Source organism: Nerophis ophidion, linkage group LG13 (genome assembly GCF_033978795.1).
Source record: "Nerophis ophidion isolate RoL-2023_Sa linkage group LG13, RoL_Noph_v1.0, whole genome shotgun sequence".
NCBI lineage: Eukaryota > Metazoa > Chordata > Actinopteri > Syngnathiformes > Syngnathidae > Nerophis > Nerophis ophidion.
Genome location: NC_084623.1, coordinates 27,969,699 through 27,990,187, shown reverse-complemented (window position 1 = coordinate 27,990,187; position 20,489 = coordinate 27,969,699). Strand labels below are relative to the sequence as shown.

At 44.2% G+C, this 20,489-nt stretch overlaps 1 protein-coding gene across 44 annotated transcripts in view; it reads right to left on the bottom strand.

Moving 5' to 3' along the window:
* The window catches only part of lrrfip1a (leucine rich repeat (in FLII) interacting protein 1a), a 130,228-nt gene extending 111,354 nt beyond the window's left edge, over positions 1-18,874 (bottom strand). For 26 of the 44 annotated variants that reach the window (XM_061918663.1, XM_061918669.1, XM_061918677.1 and 23 more), the window contains exon 1: positions 18,436-18,873. In XM_061918663.1, coding sequence (XP_061774647.1) covers positions 18,436-18,555 — 120 coding nt within the window. In that variant the 5' untranslated portion in view covers positions 18,556-18,873. Of the gene's footprint in view, positions 1-18,435 lie in introns of all 44 variants that reach the window. The other 18 variants (XM_061918697.1, XM_061918686.1, XM_061918702.1 and 15 more) reach the window with 5 other exon arrangements.
* Between the last annotated feature and the right edge of the window lie 1,615 nt (positions 18,875-20,489).

Here is a 20,489-nt window from a genome sequence, read left to right as displayed (position 1 = left end):
ATGATTGGAAGGCTATTGAAAAATGTCCAACATTAGTGGATTGTTTTGTTGTAATATTTTTTTCTTGGATTATAAATCTCTGGCAGAATTAATGCATTTGTCACAAATGTATTCCCAATCTGGATGAAGTTATTTAATTAACTTATATGTAACGTTCTATCGTAATGCATGATTTATAAGTGGTGAGGAGCAATTGCATTACAGTCTATGACTGCTTGCTCCACACGTGCAAGCGGGGATTAAAATCGCAGCTTGTCTGACCATGAAGCTCAGTGACACGTTAAGACGTGACAAGTGGATTGTTTTGATGTTAATGAAGATTATAAATCCCCTTTTTAACTTCAGTCACACACGTGAACCCAAAAAAAAAAATAAAAAAATGTTGTCCCAGTGCACTTTCAGCTTTCGTTATTGATTATATTAAGGTATAGGCAAAATACACGGTAAAAATAGTATTTCACCTAGTTTCTGTACAACCCGATGACAATGTAATTGTTGTATTGTTTATTGTAAAATACACAAAGACTTGTTCCATGTACTCACACATACAGCTCTATTTTCTGGCTCCTCTTGATATTTCTCCTTAAAAGGAAGTGGTCCATTTTGTCTTCACTTCCTCCTGATGACATCATGGCAAGCAGACCAGTCAGATTGTAATCACAAACTGCTTCCCGTTTGTTTGCCCAACCAAGGTGTCATCAGAGTGAGAGGAAGTGGTGGCAAACAGACAGTACAGTATTTTTTGCATGCTTACAAATGACACATTGTCAACAAATAGCGGACATTTATAATATTAACAGTACATTTCAAGAGCTGAATGTTGCTTTCGAAAAGTGTTGGATGTTAGTCTAGCACTCAACATTTATTACTCTGACTTGAAAACATTTATTACTCTGACAAACTCATAAACACTTGCAGTGTCTTGTCGCTGACTCACACAATTACTTTAATTTCAATTATACGCACTTTCTTTACAGAAATACATAGGTATTTTGGATGTCCCGATTAACAATTTTGGCTGCTGACCTGATCGGATTTTTTTAGCCTCACGTCTGATTGGATTTCGAGTCCCGATCCGATACTTTGACAATAGATAATAGAATTGGAAATATTTAAGAAACAGTAACTAAAGTACGCAATATCACATTTTTTTCAAGCTTGTCTTATTAAATGTAGAATTGGCTACTATTGTTGTAGATCAGATATGTTCAATTTGTGGTATTGAATGCTACATTTTTCACAAAAAAGATTGACTAGTGCAAAATAACTAAATAAATACAACAACTACTATTAGCTCCCATTTGAATCATTTGGGTTTTGCCTTCAAAGCATTCCTGTATTCAGAGACTTACTACCTGACTTTGTCAACAACAACAAAAATCACCCCCAAAATCATTTTGTGAAAAAACATTCATGAAGTTTGTTTTTTTTATGAATTCATTATGGGTCTACTGAAAAAGCATACATACAGCAATAGTATTTTTTGGTTACATGTCCCATGGAAAGTTACACTGCAATAAGGCACTTTTGGTAGCCATCCACAAGCTTCTGGTTGAATTTTTGACCACTCCTCTTGAAAAAATTGGTGCAGCTCAGCTAAATTTGTTGGTTTTCTGACATGGACCTGTTCCTTCAGCATTGTCCACACGTTTAAGTCAGGACTTTTGGAAGGCCCTTCTAAAACCTTAATTCTAGCCTGATTTAGACATTCCTTTACCACTTTCCACGTGTGTTTGGGGTCATTATCCTGTTAGAACACACAACTGTGCCCAAGACCCAACCTTCGGGCTGATGATTTGAGGTTGTTCTGAAGAATTTGGAAGTAATCCTCCTTTTTCATTGTCCCATTTACTCTCCCGAAAGCACCAGTTCATTTGGCAGAAAAACAGGCCCAGAGCATAATACTACCAGGGTTTCCCGCAGCGCTTTGTTGTTAAAGCGGCCGCTCAAGTCTTAACAAGCTGCTCCGCTTAGTTCTGTCTCTACCTCTGTCAGTCAGCATTATTGACCTACAGTTAAAAACTAAGTTATTTAAATGTTCCTATTTCTGTGTTAATTAAGCTGTGTTGAAGCAGCAAAAAACGACATTATGATAAATGAAGAGTTTCCTGAAGCTGTCGCTGATAGTTGATACTGTATAATAATGTAACTGCATCATAAAGCCTACATGAACTCAATGGTGTTCAGGGACGAATAGTGTTTCTATATTACTAAGCTGCTACATTACTAATGATTAATGTACAAACCCCATTTCCATATAAGTTGGGAAATTGTGTAAGATGTAAATATAAACGGAATACTATGATTTCCAAATCAAACTGATATTTTTTTTTTGTGTGTGCAAATAATCATTAACTTTAGAATTTGATGCCAGCAACACATGACAAAGAAGTTGGGAAAGGTGGCAATAAATACTGATAAAGTTGAGGAATGCTAATCAAACACTTATTTGGAATATCCTAATTGGGAACAGGTGGGTGCCATGATTGGGTATAAAAGCAGCTTCCACGAAATGCCAAGTAATTCACAAACAAGGATGCGGCGAGGGTCACCAATTTTTAAGCAAATTGTCGAACAGTTTTAGAACAACATTTCTCAACGGGCTATTGCAAAGAATTTAGGGATTTTACCATCTACGGTCCGTAAAATCATCAAAAGGTTCAGAGAATCTGGAGAAATCACTGCACGTAAGCGATGATATTACAGATCTTTGATCCTTTAGGCGGTGCTGCATCAAAAACCGACATCAGTGTGTAAAGGATACCACCACAAGGGCTGAGGAACACGTCATAAAACCACTGTCAGTAACTACAGTTGGTCGCTACATCTGTAAGTGCAAGTCAAAACTACTATGCAAAGCGAAAGCCATTTATCAACAACACACAGGAACGCCGCCAGCTTCGCTGGGCCCGAGCTCATCTAAGATGGACTGATGCAAAGTGGAAAAGTGTTCTGTGGTATTATTGTATTTGTAGTGTCCTCCGGAACAAAGAGGAAAATAACCATCCGGATTGTCCTAGGCGCAAAGTTCAAAAGCCAGCATCTGTGATGATATGGGGGTGTATTAGTGCCCAAGGCCTGGGTAACTTACACATCTGTGAAGGCACCATTAATGCTGAATGGTCCATACAGGCTTTGAAGCAACATATGTTGTCATGCAAGCAACTTTATCATGGACGACCCTGCTTATTTCAGCAAAACAATGCCAAGCCACGTGTTACAACAGCGTGGCTTCGTAGTAAAAGAGTGTGGGTACTTTCCTGGCCCGCCTCAGTCCAGACATGTCTCCTATCGAAAATGTGTGGCGCATTAAAAAAGTGTAAGACACGACCTCAAGATTTGTATTTGTATTGACTGTTGAACAACTTAAGCTGTACATCAAGCAAGAATGTTAAAGAATTCTACTTTCAAAGCTTCAACAATTAGTTTCCTCAGTTCCCAAACGTTTATTGAGTGTTGTTAAAAGAAAAGGTGATGCAACACAGTGGTGAACATGCCCTTTCCCAACTACTTTGGCACGTGTTGCAGCCATGAAATTCTAATTATTATTTGCAAAAAAAAAAAAAAGTTTATGAGTTTATAAGTTCATTCCGTTTATATTTACATCCAACACAATTTACCAACTCATATGGAAACGGAGTTTGTATGTATATATATTAGGGGTGTAACGGTACGTGTATTTGTATTGAACCGTTTCGGTACGGGGGTTCGGTTCGGTACGAGGGTGTATCGAACGAGTTTTTAAATGAAAGTCTTAACAAGCTGCATTGTAACTGCCTCTGAGCAGTGAGCACCCAGCATTGTCCCGCCCACACAACCATCTGATTGGTTACATACAAAGCCAATCAGCAGTGCGTATTCAGAGCGATGTAAAGGCCAATCAGCAGTGCGTATTCAGAGCGCATGTTGTCAGTGCTCTGGCGTCGAGATGAGCAGATATGTGTTTAGCAAGTGAGCAGCTGACATCGTACACTCCCCAAATTATAGAAAACACTTCCCAGTCACAACTATTACAAACATCACTATGAGTCCGTTGACCTTCTAGAAACTTAAACTGCAGCTCAGCTCTCTCATAGTTCTGGGTTGAGGTGAATGCTAATTAACTTTTAGCGTTACGTTATCTCATTTTGCTGTGTGTGTGTGTGTGTGTGTGTGTGTGAGTGTGTGCGAGTGTGTGTGTGTATAATAAAAGTCAACTACAAGCTTCTAAAATGCTGTAATAAATTAAGCATGATGAGTTGACTTGAAACTGTTTAATGTTGCACTTTTTATATGTAGAAGAAAGGTTTTGTCATTTTATTTAATCAAAGCAACAACTTGAGGCAGTTTAATGTTGATTAACGTGGGTAGAATTATTATATATGTAGAAGAAAGGTTTTGTCATTTTATTTAATCAAAGCAACAACTTGAGGCAGTTTAATGTTGATTAACGTGGGTAGAATTATTATAGTGTTCCCAATGTTAAAAGGATAAAGCCATTGTTTACAAATTTGGTAAATAAATAACCCCAAAAAATTGATATTTTGTTGTTTTCCTACTGTACCGAAAATGAACCGAACCGTGACCTCTAAACCGAGGTACGTACCGAACCGAAATTTTTGTGTACCGTTACACCCCTAATATATATATATATATATATATATATATATATATATATATGTATATATATATATATATTCCTTGTCAATGCCGTTGTGTCCTTGGGCAAGACATTTTACCCACCTGCTCCCAGTGCCACCCACACTGGTTTAATTGTAACTTAGATATTGGGATAGGTTGATTCGCAACACTGAATATGCCCTAGTGTGGGAATGTGAGTGTGAATGTTGTCTGTATATCTGTGTTGGTCCTGCGATGAGGTGGCACCTTGTCCAGGGTGTACCCCGCCTTTAACCCAAATGCAGCTGAGATAGGCTTCAACGACCCCCCATGACCCCAAAAGGGACAAGCGGTAGAAAATGGATGGATGGATATTGGGTTTCACAATGGAAAGCCTCCAGCGACCCCCCATGACCCCAAAAGGGACAAGCGGTAGAAAATGGATGGATGGATATTGGGTTTCACAATGGAAAAAAGCACTATATGAATATAATTCACTTCACTTCACATGCACGGAGACAAATGCATACTCCACACAGACGCCCAAAAGAAGTTTTCAAAGATACACAGTTATACGTTATTGTAGGTAGTAATGTCAAACGATTTAGGGTAGTTTACACAGGCTTGAACAAGAAATGCATTAATTAGCATAAAATACCTTGCTCTTCAACTTTCTCTCCTTACTTTTGCCAGGTGTTAACTCGTTTAGGTGCTTACGCGCTTCTGACAGGCAATTTAGATGCACATCCTCTGGTTTTCAAAATAATGGAAAATTTTTATGGTATTTGAGCTGTTTTTCAAACTTATTGTATCCAATAATACGTAAATAATAGACCATATACAGTAAATCTATTCATACAATAAGTCACTTAAACTTGTTTTCATGTTAAAAAAGTGTTTTCATGTTAAAAATAAATAAATACTTATTTTGAAGGTGCTGGATAAAGCGCTTTTCTGGACACTCCAAAGCGTTTCACAGAGAAAAGAAAATCCATCATTCATTCACTACACATTCGGACTTTCATGGTGGTAAGCTACATTTGTTGCCACAGCTGCCAATTGGCACCTATAGCCCCTCCAACCACCACCAAAGATTCATATACATTCATACACCAGTTTGAGTGGCACTGGCAGCAAGGTGGATGAAGTGTCTTATCCACGGAGACAACGGCTGGGACTAGGATGGCGGAAGCTGGAATCAAACCTGGAACCCCTCATGTTGCTGCCAGAGCCGCTCTACCATCTGAGCCACGTCATCCAAAATAGTGGTGGAAAAAAACTCTTGCATTGTGTGTGTGCGAGTGTCTGCCTCTGTATGTACATTTTGTATTAAGATGTTAAAAAGCATAATATTTAATAAACAAACATTTGCATAAAACAAAAAAAAATGTCGAGTCCCATGTTGTTGTATATTTTACGAGTACACTTATTAAATATAAACCCACTTAATCAGGCTCCATTTGGAGTTAACCATACAATTAATCGCAATTAAATATTTTAATTGTGTGACAGCCCACATTTTAATGTATTTGTCATACATTTCAAATGCAATGTTTTCAAAAGTTTTTCATGGTAGAATATGTTGTTTTGCTTTTTCACTAGGTAAACTCATGAAATGGTTAAATGTATTCCAATAACAAATGCTTATGACAAACCGACTATTTTCTCTTTGAAAAAGTTACCTTTTAAAAAAAATCAGTTTGAGTGTATGTAGGGTGAATATAAAAAGATGTGCAGTTCAGCCTTTGGCCTAATTACTTTTTTTCCCATTATTTCAAGAGTAAGTCCTGTTTATCCTTAATTGTGTTCAATTTAAAAATATTTTTATTCCATGCCGTGGACAAGCAATGTGATGATATTAGAAGTATTTTCATTTTAAAGCTGATTAACGCATGAATCTTCTTGAGCACTGGTGCTAAAGTGAGTCTTTGAATGTGTTTGAAGCTGTGTTCACACTGCAGGGAAGAACTTCATCAAATCAAGATAGAAAAAAAAAAAAAAATTGGGACAGTGAACATGGCCTTGTCACGATCCACATATTGTTTTGTCGTTTATGTCTTTGTTCATGTTTAGTTTTAGACTTGGCCGATTCCTGTGTTTGTGTACTTCCTGATGTAGCTCGTTGCCATGGTTTCTTATGTTGTCCCAGCTGCTATTCCTTTGTCGCACACCTGATGGCAATTATTATTTGAGTATATAAGCCTGCATTATTCCTTAGTTCAGCCTCGGCTCATTGTTAGCTAAAAGCAACAGTCACGTAAGTTCCCATGTATTAGAAATTCCTTTGTGCTAAGTTCCGCCTTAGCTTCGCGTGCGCTCGGCACGTCATTTGTTTGTTCTTTTGTCTCCTGCTAAGTTTTATCTTTAGCTTTCCGTGCATAGGCACGCACTTTATTTTTCCATTTGGTGTCAGTGTTCTTTTGTTTTATTATATTAAAAACAATTCTTACCTGCAATCCTGCTGACTGGTCGTGTGTGCATCCACGAAGTGGCAACTCCGCGCAGCAAGTGCGCCGCGAAGCGTGACAGAATGAGCCGAGCCAACGAAGGCCACTTCGCACTAATCCAGCCCCAGCAAGAACAGGTGTTCCTCTCCGATGAGGAAAAAATGGAGATCTTCCGGGAGCTCCGAGCAGACTCTCGTCCATAGGAGAGCGAGGACGAGATAGAGCTGCCGGAGGATCTGCCGGCCGAAGCTGTGGTGGCATGGGGGCTACTGATGGCGAGGATAGCGGACGCGGAGGACCGCTTCCGCCCCCACTCACAAGCCACCCCGACGTTCTCCTTAGCGCGTTGCCACCTGCGTGGGTACGTCACACCACCCGTAAGGCGAGGGCTCCAGCGGCGACCAGGCACCGCGCAGGTGCATGCACAAGAAAAAAAGTGCAGGACTTTCCCCAGCTGCTTCCCATGTGGCTTTTCCTCCCCAGCACCTGCTGTAAATCTGCCTGAGGGACGCGTGCGGCGCAAACGCACAAGGCCAGCTCCCAGGCTTCCAAGCGCCCACCCTCCCATGCCCTTGACAGACACCAAGCTCGCACAGATTCCCCCCCCACCCGCTCCTTCAGCCATCTGGAATCTGCTTCCTGAGGCGGGGGGGGGGGGGGGGGGGGGGGGGGGGTTAGGCTAATGGCGTGTCAGTGGGACAGGCAGACCTCCTCCCATCGAGGTTGCTGCTTGCCTTGCCACTGGCTACGCCCGGGCCAACAGACGAGCCACCTGCACCAGAGATACCTCCCACGCCTGCCCCACGCCGAGCTCCCACGCCTGCCCCACGCCGAGCTCCCACGCTTGCGCCACGCCGAGCTCCCTCGCCTGCACCACGCCAACCTCCTACACCTGCACCACGCCAACCTCCTACGCCTGCACCACGCCAACCTCCAACGCCTGCACCACGCCAACCTCCAACGCCTGCAGCACGCCAACCTCCAACGCCTGCACAACGCCAACCTCCAACGCCTGCACCACGCCAACCTCCAACGCCTGCACCACGCCAACCTCCCACGCCTGCACCACGCCGGGCTCGACCTCCAAGTCCAGGTGCAAGTCGACCTCCAAGTCCAAGTCCAGCTGCAAGCCGGCCTCCGAGTCCAAGTCCAGGTGCAAGCCGGCCTCCGAGTCCAAGTCCAGGTGCAAGCCGGCCTCCGAGTCCAAGTCCAGGTGCAAGCCGGCCTCCGAGTCCAAGTCCAGGTGCAAGCCGGCCTCCGAGTCCAAGTCCAGGTGCGAGCCGGCCTCCGAGTCCAAGTCCAGGTGCGAGCCGGCCTCCGAGTCCAAGCCGTCCTCCGAACCCAAGCCGGCCTCCGAGCCCAAGCCCAAGCCGGACTCCGAGCCCAAGCCCAAGCCGGCCTCCAGGCCCAAGCCCAAGCCGGCCTCCAGGCCCAAGCCCAAGTCCAAGCCGGCCCCCAAGTACAAGCCGCCCCCCAAATCCAAGCCGGCCTCCGAGTCCAAGCCGTCCTCCGAGCCCAAGCCGGCCTCCGAGCCCAAGCCGGCCTCCGAGCCCAAGCCCAAGCCGGACTCCGAGCCCAAGCCCAAGCCGGACTCCGAGCCCAAGCCCAAGCTGGACTCCGAGCCCAAGCCCAAGCCGGCCTCCAGGCCCAAGCCCAAGCCGGCCTCCAGGCCCAAGCCCAAGCCGGCCTCCAGGCCCAAGTCCAATTCCAAGCCGGCCCCCAAGTCCAAGCCGGCCCCCAAGCCCAAGTTCAAGCCGGCCTCCAAGCCCAAGTCCAAGCCGACGCCCGGGTCCAGGTCGACGTCTATGTCCTGGTCAGCGCCGAGGTCCAACTCGGGGTCCAGGTCCACGCCGAGCGTCAGGTTGTCCTCCTCGGGCGCATCTGCCTCCACGTCGGCCGTGCCCAGGTCGTCTACCTCGCTGGGCGCTTCCATCTCCACGGGTGTGGCCGTACCACGGGCTTCTTTCTTGGCGGGTGCATCTACCCCAACGCCGGCCATGGTGGTGGCCCTACCCAGGGCGTTCTCCTCGCGGGGCGCGCCCTGGTCCTCGTCAGCCACGGATGTGGCCTCTGCGGGCCCGCCCGCCTAGACTTTTATGGTGGCGGCGTCCCACCCGCCGCCGCTGCCTGTGGTGTAATTGGTGGAGTCAAGGATGCAGGACTTGTCAGCCCTCCATCAGGTCCTCCCTCCGCCCTCCCTTCTCTTTTGCACTGTCTAGTTGTGGGGGGGGGTTTGTACGTCAGGATTTTTGGGGCATCTGGGATCTGCCCCTTGGGGGAGGGGTAGTGTCACGATCCGCTATGCGGATCGTTTATGGTTTTGTCGTTTATGTCTTTGTTCATGTTTAGTTTTAGACTTGGCCGATTCCTGTGTTTGTGTACTTCCTGATGTAGCTCGTTACCATGGTTTCTTATGTTGTCCCAGCTGCTATTCCTTTGTCGCACACCTGATGGCAATTATCATTTGAGTATATAAGCCTGCGTTATTCCTTAGTTCAGCCTCGGCTCATTGTTTGCTAAATGCAACAGCACGTAAGTTCCCATGATTTAGAGATTCCTTTGTGCTAAGTTCCGCCTTAGCTTCGCGTGCGCTCAGCACGTCTTTTGTTTGTTCTTTTGTCTCCTGCTAAGTTTTAGCTTTAGCTTTCTGTGCGTAGGCACACACTTTATTTTTCCATTTGGTGTCATTGTTGTTTTGTTTTATTATATTAAAAACAATTCTTACCTGCAATCCTGCTGACCGGTCGTGTGTGCATCCACGAAGTGGCAACTCCGCACAGCAAGTGCGCCGCGAAGCGTGACAGGCCTGATAATGCTACCTAATAATGCTAATCTTCACACTATTATATCTCTTTAGCCTTCTGGTAATAGAGATGTAACGATAAAGAGTAATAAAGATAACCGCTGAAACATTCCCAAATGTTAGTATTATCGTATCAAATTAAAATAATCGTAAACCCGTGATTGATAACCACATTTTAATAAACTTATATACCAACTAGTGTTATCTAGCTAGCTATCTTAAATGGTAACATGTTCGAACACAAGAGACATTAACATCTTACTCTTTGCCCATTAAGAAACAACATTACCCTATATAAACCTCTATAAACACATTACTGTCTGAGTAATTAAGATATTCAGATTTAACATAAAAGCTTGGGTGTGTAGTAGGGCTTGGCGAGATATCGATATAAAAGATATATCGCAGGTTTGTCTCTGTACGATATAGAAAATGAGTATGTCGTAATATTCGATTATATGTTTTCACACAGTTGCTTTTAGCTGCGGGCGTTTACATTACTGGCGTTTCTCACTCCTCATCTCTAATTCTCACAGAGACGGAAAACAAGCCCGCCTTCTTACATACTTCACATACTGTCGCGCGTCTAGCGTCATACGCTCTCGCCGAGAGCTAACGTTAGCATGGCTAATGTTAGCTCAGGCAGGTTAAGTTGCTTTTAGCTGCGGGCATTACATTACTGGCGTTTCTCACTCCTCCTCGTCTCTTTTTTGTGTAGGTTTTTTTTGTTTGTTTTACTTCGACCAATGGCACAACAATTGTTTACGACCAATAGACCCTTTTGGACATGAATTCAAAAACAACTCACCAACTTTAACAAAGCTCAGACCTCTTGAAGGAACTGCCTGCAGAAATGAGAGTCCATGGTAGCGCCAGTAACAACAACAAAGGAGAATGGCAGACACACCATCGATACCGTGGCAGCTGAGGGGGAATAAGGAACCGTGTCAGAAGACGTGCGAGCTGGACGCCTTTCCATTCTATCCTGCTCTCCAACGTCCAGTCAATTGAGAACAAGCTGGACGACATCAGGGCGAGGATTAAGTTCCAGCAGGACATCAAAGACTGTAATGTCCTGTGTTTCACTGAGACCTGGCTCACACCGGAGTTTCCAGACCACGCCATCATCCTGCAGCCCTTCTCCGTGTACTGGAGCGACAGGAACGAGTCGTCGGGGAAATCGAGAGGCGGAGGTGTGTTCTTATGGTGAATAAACACTGGTGTGAACCGAGCAGTGTGGAGAATATAGCGGAACACTGCTCACCGGACCTGGAGTTTCTCATCATCAAATTCCGCCCGTTTTACCTACCAAGGGAGCTAAAATCAGTCATACTCATCGGAGTATACATTCCACCGCAGGCCAACGTTGAGACCGCACTTTCAGAGCTCTACGACCAGATAAACAAACTCCAGACAGCTCATGTTGATGCTGCTATTGTGGTTGCTGGGACTTTAATAAGGCGAAACTTAGAACGGTATTACCAATGTTTTACCAACACGTGACCTGTCCTACCCGAGGCGATAATATATTAGACCAATGCTACTCGCAATTCAAATGTGGCTTTAAATCACAGTTTTTATCAGCCTTCGGTAAATCAGATCACTCCGCCATCTTGCTCGTACCAAGGTATAAACTAAGTTTGAAGCGCACCTCCGTGGTGACGTGAGAAGTCAAGCGTTGGTCTGTGAACTCAGAGAGCACGCTCCAGGACGCGCTAGATTGTACAGACTCTGTCAGTGGGTCCTGGATTTCCTGACAGGCAGAACACAAGTGGTGAGAGCAGGGAACTGCACCTCATCACCCATTATCCTCAACACTGGTGCACCCCAGGGCTGTGTTCGGAGCCCCCTCCTCTATTCACTCTACACACATAACTGTGTGGCTAAAAACACAACCAACTCCATCCATTGTGAAATTTGCTGACGACACAGCTGTAGTGGTCCTGATCTCCCGAAACGATGAGACGACCTACCTGAGTGAAGTGAAGAACCTGGCACTGTGGTGTCAGGAGAACCACTTCGCCCTGAACGTCAGCAAGACCAAGGAAATCATAGAGGATTTAAGGAGATGAGGGGCAAAGAACTACAGTCCACTCAATATAGACAGGACGCCGGTCGAGAGAAAGACTAACTTCAAATACCTCAGATTGACAATATCAGAAGACCTGTCCGGGACCACTCTTCCCCCACTCGTGAACAAGACTCCTAGGTACTTGAACTCCTCCACTTGGGGCAGGGTCTCCTCCCCAACCCGGAGATGGCACTCCACCCTTTTCCGGGCGAGAACCATGGACTCGGACTTGGAGGTGCTGATTCTCATTCCGGTCGCTTCACACTCGGCTGCGAACCGATCCAGTGAGAGCTGAAGATCCCGGCCAGATGAAGCCATCAGGACTACATCATCTGCAAAAAGCAGAGACCTAATCCCGTTCCCAAGAGCTAGCTTCTGTAGCCGAGGATCGGACCGCCAAGTGCCCTGCCTTCGGCTGCCGCCCAGCTCACAATGCACCCGACCTCTATGGCCCCTCCTATGAGTGGTGAGCCCATTGGAGGGATGACCCATGTTGCCTCTTCGGGCTGTGCCCGGCCGGGCCCCATGGGAACAGGCCCGACCACCAGGCGCTCGCCATCGTGCCCCAACTCCGGGCCTGGCTCCAGAGCGGGGCCCCGGTGACCCACGTCCGGGCGAGGGAAATCTGGGTTCATTTCGTTGTAATTCCATAGAAGTCTTTGAGCTGCTCTTTGTCTGATCACTCACCTAGTGGGGGAAGAGTGGATCGTGAGATCGACAGGCGGATCGGTGCGGCGTCTTCAGTAATGCGGACGTTGTATCGATCCGTTGTGGTGAAGAAGGAGCTGAGCCGGAAGGCAAAGCTCTCAATTTACCGGTCGATCTACGTTCCCATCCTCACCTATGGTCATGAGCTTTGGGTCATGACCGAAAGGATAAGATCACGGGTACAAGCGGCCGAAATGAGTTTCCTCCGCCGGGTGGCGGGGCTCTCCCTTAGAGATAGGGTGAGAAGCTCTGCCATCCGGGAGGAGCTCAAAGTAAAGCCGCTGCTCCTCCACATCGAGAGGAGCCAGATGAGGTGGTTCGGGCATCTGGTCAGGATGCCACCCGAACGCCTCCCTAGGGATGTGTTTAGGGCACGTCCAGCTGGTAGGAGGCCACGGGGAAGACCCAGGACACGTTGGAAAGACTATGTCTCCCGGCTGGCCTGGGAACGCCTCGGGATCCCCCGGGAAGAGCTAGACGAAGTGGCTGGAGATAGGGAAGTCTGGGCTTCCCTGCTTAGGCTGCTGCCCCCGCGACCCGACCTCGGATAAGCGGAAGATGATGGATGGATGGATGGATGGCTGTCCGGGACCACACACATAGACAAAGTGGTTAAAAAGGCACGGCAGCGTCTCTACTTAGGAGACTAAAGAAGTTTAAGCTAAACCACAAGATCCTCAGAAACTTCTACACATGCACAACAGAGAGTGTCATGACTGGAAACATCCCCTCCTGGTATAGAAATAGCACCGCACACGACCGCAACAGACTGTAGAGAGTGGCCAGATCAGCCAAGCGCACCATCGGAGGTGTGCTCCCAACCATTTGCAACATCTACACCAGGCGGTGTAGATCCAAGGCCAAGAGGATTGTGAGGGACTCTATCCACCCAAGAAACTGCCTCTTCTCACCGCTGCAGTAAGGCAAACGCTACCAGAGTCTCATGGCCAACACGGAGAGACTCAGGAGGAGCTTCTATCCCCAAGCCATCAGACTGCTCAACTGCAACAACAATTCTGGATCAAGTGGCTCCTGTGAAATACAATTTGTCTACACAGAAAAACGCAAGCCCTTGCACAACTGATGATATCCTAAGACTTAAGAGAGACTACGTCGAAAGCACGAACGCCTGTGCACACCACTAACCTTGAAGTGCACAGGATACATCTCAGGGATCTTGTGTCATCATAGAATATGATTGCTGAAAATGCCAGATCTATCCAATCTGTCAAATAGTAACATTGAATAAAAAAAATCCCAAAGTGTTGTTTGAAATTACAAATAAAAATGTAAATCTTTTATGTCCTGCTGCTCCAGTTACCCCCGTTTTTATGAAGCTGACAGCTATGCCTTTTTGAGATTTTTCACTAACATAATTAAGATGAAAAGGGATAAAATACTGCCGGATTTTCGTGTGGTACTACCCCTGGTGTGTTTGAGCCTGTCCCCAGCATGTGGTCTTCATTTAAAACTGTGACGTTTGCTGATATTTCTGCACTGAAGCCTTCCTATTGTTCATCTGACATGCTTTCCTGTAGGCTCTTCTAAAAAGTGTTTGAGGAAATTGGCCCTTGGGTAACTCTCTTTGTCTACTGGTGTGTTTCCCACTGCTTTCCAACATGTTATACTGAAGCCATTACTTAAAAAAGACCCGACGAATCAAAATAGTTTTAGGCCCATTTTTAGGCTCCCGTTCCTGTCTAACATCCTTGAGAAGGTGGTTTTTGAACAGCTGACATTTTTACTCGATCAAAGTAACATCCATTAGTAATTTCAGTCCGGTTTCTGTAAACAACACTCTATGGAAACGGGTTTACTGAAAGTGTCAAGCAACATAATGATGTCTTCTGATTCTGGTAAATGCGCTGTTCTAGTTCTCTTGGTTCTGTCCTTAGCCTTCGACACCGCTTATCACCAGGTTATGCTGAGAAGACTAAAGAATCAAGCAGGACTGTCAGGGTCAGTTCTACAGTGGTTCTCCTCATGTATCTTGGAGTAGCTTTAGTGTTACAGCTAATCAAATAAGGTCTGAGTAAGGTTCCGTTTTGGGTCCTGTCTTATTTTTTATGTATTTGAACCCTTTGAGAAAGATCATCCAAAGGTTTAGGAATATTTCCATCCATCCATCCATTTTCTACTGCTTTTCCCTTTCTTACCACCTTTTTGCTGATTATGTATATCTATCTTTACTTCTCATTTAAGCTGTCTGAGATCCAGAGGCCAAACTCCTTGCAGAGAACTGACTGTGTCGCGACGTGAATCACGTGAATCACGTTCGCTAACGTACTGACGCAGGGAACTGACTGTGTCGCGACGTGAATCACGTGATTCGCGCCAGTTCCACTCATACCGGCATGGTCGCGGCCGAGCTTAACTGAACTGAGAAAGGAACGAATCAGTTCAGGAAGTGATTACTACTACTACTACTGTGAAAACGATGATGCTGTGTTCCAAATTTAAGTTGTTTAATGAATCTGAATGAGCCTATGGCTTTGCACTTTGTTTGTTATATACATATTTTTGTATTCTATTTTTGTTATTCTGAATTTACAACCCCCTGGCGCTGTTTTGTACTGTTTTCATAATGTTTTATAATGTTTTATATTGTTGTTTGACTTACTGTTTGTAATTGTTGAAATGTATAAATAAACATTTAAAAAAAAAAAAAAGAATCACGTACTGACGCAGGGAACTGACTGTGTTGCAACGTGAATCACATGAATCACTCTCGCGAACGTACTGATGCAGGGAACTGACTGTGTTGCGACATGAATCACATGAATCACGTTCGCGAACGAACTGACGCAGGGAACTGACTGTGTTGCGACGTGAATCACATGAATCACGTTCGCGAATGTACTGACGCAGGGAACTGACTCTGTTGCGACGTGAATCACGTTCGCGAACGTACTGACGCACAGAAGTGACTGTGTCGCGGAGCATGACGTCACATTGAGGATCTCGTTCAGTCACTTTGCGCGTCGTTCATTGGGTGCTGAGGGCTTGTGTCGTTCGCCAACTGACACACAGCGAGATCTGCCGCTGGGGAAGCTGTTACTGACTGACTCATGATTCGCCAACCTGCACACATTTTTTATTCTATTTTTCATATCGTGTTTATTATATACCGCTTTTAGAGTGATCATAATTGTTTAAAAAAACAAAAAAAAACACATTGGATGTGATATAAAAGGAAGAGTGATTTTTATTAAATTTTTAATACATGTATGTTTTGTTAGAAACATTACATGTTAAAATAATAAAATGTAATGTGAAAAAAGAAAACTTGTAACACATTTTACAATCATTTTTTCTATCTTGTCGAATCCACTATGAATTGTTCAAATAAATGTAATGTAATAATGTAGAAAATAATTGCATTTCAAACACATTTAAGAATACATTTCAATTTTGTTGTCGAGTCAAATGTTAAAATTTAAAAATAAAAATACCATTTGTAAATTTGTATGTAATTTTTACCACTTTAAAAAACTTTTTATTTATTTATTTTGTTTTCAGATCCATTTTAAAATGTCATGGACACTTCATGGAGAGTACAGAAAAAAAAGAAGAAGGATAAAAAAGAAATTAATATTTGTAGCAAATTTTAAAATAAATTGTTATTATCATGTCAGATTCTCACACACCGAGATCTGCCGCTGGGGAACCTGTTACTGACTGACTCATGATTCGCCGACCTGCACACAGAACTGCTGCTGCAGAAGTGTTTCGGTGAACGAATCTTCTGAACGAATCAATTTAAGGAACTGAGTCTAGTGATTCAGTACAGTCAAAAGAACTGCCGATCCCATCACTACCGGTTTGAATTAATATCCAGCAATTGCCAGAACAATGTTTTACTGTCTGCTGAGTTTAATTACCGTATTTCCTTGAATAGCCGCCGGGCATGTAATATGCACCTGCCTTGAATTACTGCTGGGTAAAACTCGCTCCTCTATTTCATAGCGCATGCTTACTTTAACCACCGGGTCAAATTTGTGACGACACGAGTGACGCTTCTCCTATCATCATTTTCAAAATGGCGTCTGAGTTTGAATTGCTTTTACTGTGTGTAAACCAGGGGTCTTGTTCCACAGCCATACAGATCACACTAATGGTTGTGATATAAAAATTTTTTACACTCTTACTAATATGCGTTACACTCTGTGAAACCTAACCAAACAAGAATAACAAACACATTTCTGGAGAACATTGGCTCTGTAACACATTATAAACGCAACATAAGAATTACCAAGAATTACGAAGCCTCCATGACTTTTGGCTATATTATACACCCGCTAGCACCAACCCCCCCGTCCCCCACCGGCCCCCTCCTCCGTGCGTTGGTTGAGGTGGGCGGGGTTGGGGGTGTGCGTATAATATAGCCACGAGTCATGGATGCATGACTCTTGGCTATATTATATACATATATATATATATATATATATGGCTCTACAACATGCCATCTGCGTGCATCTTACCTGCACGCAGATGGCATGTTGTAGAGCAGTGGTTCCCAACCACCGGACTGCGGCCGCAGAATAATTTTTTATCAATTATTTTTTTTATAACACTCAATTTTATACTGCATGCCATTGGTAAGCGCAGGGGAGGTTTTAAAATTATTAGTGCCTGCTTACTTTTACCGCGTGCCTTGAATAAGCGCAGGAATGAGAAGAGGTTTTAAATTAATTAGCACCCCGGCGGCTATTCAAGGAAATACGGTATTTAATGTTTTCTGCTGCGGTATAGCTCGGTTTGTAGAGTGGCCGTGCCAACAACTTGAGGGTCGCAGGTTCGATCCCTGCTTCCGCCATCCTAGTCATGCCGTTGTGTCCTTGGGCAAGACACTTTACCCACCTGCTCCCAGTGCCACCCACACTGGTTTAATTGTAACTTAGATATTCGGTTTCACTAGGCTTCACTAGGCTTCACGGTGGAAGAGGGGTTAGAGCGTCTGCCTCACAATACGAAGGTCCTGCAGTCCTGGGTTCAAATCCAGGCTCAGGATCTCCCCGTGACAGCGTGGGTTCCCTCCGGGTACTCCGGCTTCCTCCCACTTCCAAAGACATGCACCTGGGGATAGGTTGATTGGCAACACTAAATTGGCCCTAGTGTATGAATGTGAGCGTGAGTGTTGTCTGTCTATCTGTGTTGGCCCTGCGATGAGGTGGCGACTTGTCCAGGGTGTACCCCGCCTTCTGCCCGATTGTAGCTGAAATAGGCGCCAGCGCCCCCGAAAGGGAATAAGCGGTAGAAAATGGATGGATGGATGGGTTTCACTATGTAAAGCGCTTTGAGTCACTTGAGGAAAAAGCACTACATAAAATATAATTCACTTCACTTCGCTGCTGGTAGTGTGCCTACGCATTTTTTCAACGAAAAAAAATGTGCCTTGGCTCAAAAAAAGGTTGTTCATTCATACATATATAAGTAGATATATGTATTTTTCACATTGCATGTGGAATTTCATTATTCTTATGAAAACATTGATTCTATTCCTTTTGGGACGGATTACTAACAACTGAGGTACTTTATACACAAAGAAAAAACAAGCAGTAGAACGGGGATTGAATGTTTGTTTTGTCAAATTGCTATACAATATATAGTACATCGATGGTATCACAGGTTATCGGTCGCATGAATATGATATGACATCATGCGATATATTTATACTCTATATGTGTTAAGAGGTTAAGAGGTTAATTGTAGATGACATGTGCTAGAGATGACAGTCTATATCATTGTAGAAGAGATGAAAGTATATTTTCATTGTCGATTAGAACATAAGTGATTTCTTGACTCACCTCTTTGGCAATAAGATTTAAAGCCTCGTCTTCAGCTGTACTTCTGTCCTTGTTGCTGCTTCGCTTTCGTCCTGTTACTTGACTGCCCATGTTGGACATGTCAGGCTTGTTGTTGGACATGTTGGACTTGTTGTCCAACACTTTCAAGCTTCTGTTCGCCCCAACGATGATACCAAAGAATATTCCAAAGTTCACACCGACCGACAGCTAACACGTTAACTTATAAAACATGAAAGCAAACGCAGCTTTACTCACGTATGGGTATGTATAGTGAAGTGGTACATTCAAGTAGCACATTCATTTAGTACATTAATGTAGTAAAAGCCGTGTAGAACATTAATGTGGTACACAATAACCTGTAGTCAACTCGTGTAGCACAGACAGTTGCTCGTGACGTCACACATCCGTCTTTCCTGTGCTCACTCGCAAGGCGCATGCGCGACGAGACGCGCACCCTTCGAAGACAAGGCATAAGAATGGCTGCTTATCCTTAATTAAAACGAATGTATTTATTTTAGATGCTTACTTGTCCCAACTCTGAAATGTTCATCTGGTCCCCCAGGCCAGCTGATCAGCTGCTCAGGGATGTGCCGAAATCCAAACACAAGTTTTGTACTTTTCAAGACAATTTAAACTCATACATTTTAATGTTTGTTTGATTGTTATTCCCACAGTTTGCATGTTTTTGAAGTACATCACTTTGTTTTCAACATTGTAAAATGATTTATGAATATAGTTGAAACGCAAATATAGGTCATAATGATGGAAACGTTGCCACACAGTGGTCAAATTGTGCAAGTGCAAACCTCCATAACGTTTCACGATAACGTTAGAAGAACGTTAGCTAAAGGTTAGGTAAAAGCAAACCGAAAAAACAAGATAAAACGTCCATCTGCTCTCCAGTGGATGACTTTACTTCACTGTGAAGTTATTTAAAAGAGCTATGATGTAAATAGTTTGCTGTGCATTTTACATTTGTTTGCTGTACTTTGTATGCAAGTTTTTAAATTAAAAGGTATCTCCTTTGAACAATATCCAGTGTTGTGATATTTCTATTAACTAGAATCCAGTGTACTGTGAGGTCCTATTGAAGTGACTCACACCTGAGACATCATACATGAATCAAATATTTAATCGACAGGAGAAAGTAGACGATGCGATAAAGAACATTTTACAACAATTACAACAATTAATCGAGACAGAGAATACCCAAAGTATTGTTTTTGGGTTGATTCCGCCGTTGGGGTATTCTTTCCTGGGCTATGGCGTCAGGGGATAAGCTGGGCCACCCCAAAGAAAAACAAGGACCAGATCTTCATCTTCCAGCAGTTGTTTGGGACACAAGGAGATGGTTCCATCTTTTAGCTGCGTGCTAATGGCGGAGTTACATTACCAGAGATGCAGGCATAATGCACGCTGCCTCGCCATTTCACGGTCACATACATGAAGCAATATATTTGTAGTTGCACACTGCTTATCACGATCAGATCTATGGGAGGAAGGGACACATTTTTTCGGCTAATAGACTCACAGCTGACCCGGACATTAGAAAGTACCCTTGCCGTCTGAGAAGTGTTGTATCCGAAATAGCTACAATCGCCCGTTGCCTTCTCTTAAGGTATTGATTTGTGATTTCCAAAAGCACCTGTACATGTAGAAGAAGGAGAAACAAGGGCATGTCTGGATGATCCGCCTCCATCTTTGTTATGAAGCTGCCTGTGGCGCCTTCTTTGTGATGTCTTTTCCTGTGTGGCGCGCAATCTTTCTGGCGTCACTTCCTCTCCGGACTCACTTTGTAAACGATCAATGAGTCCATACAAAGCTAAGTGCCGGAGATTCAAGAATTACATGGCTGACTTACCCGTGTAAAAATTTGTCTGATGAGGGGAACCTTAAAGGAAGGTTTAGTGTGGTTGAAACAGGGCTTAGGCTAAATAATTATTAGTTTAAAGGCCTACTGAAACCCACTACTAACGACCACGCAGTCTGATAGTTTATATATCAATGATGAAATTTTAACATTGCAACACATGCCAATACGGCCAGTTTAGTTT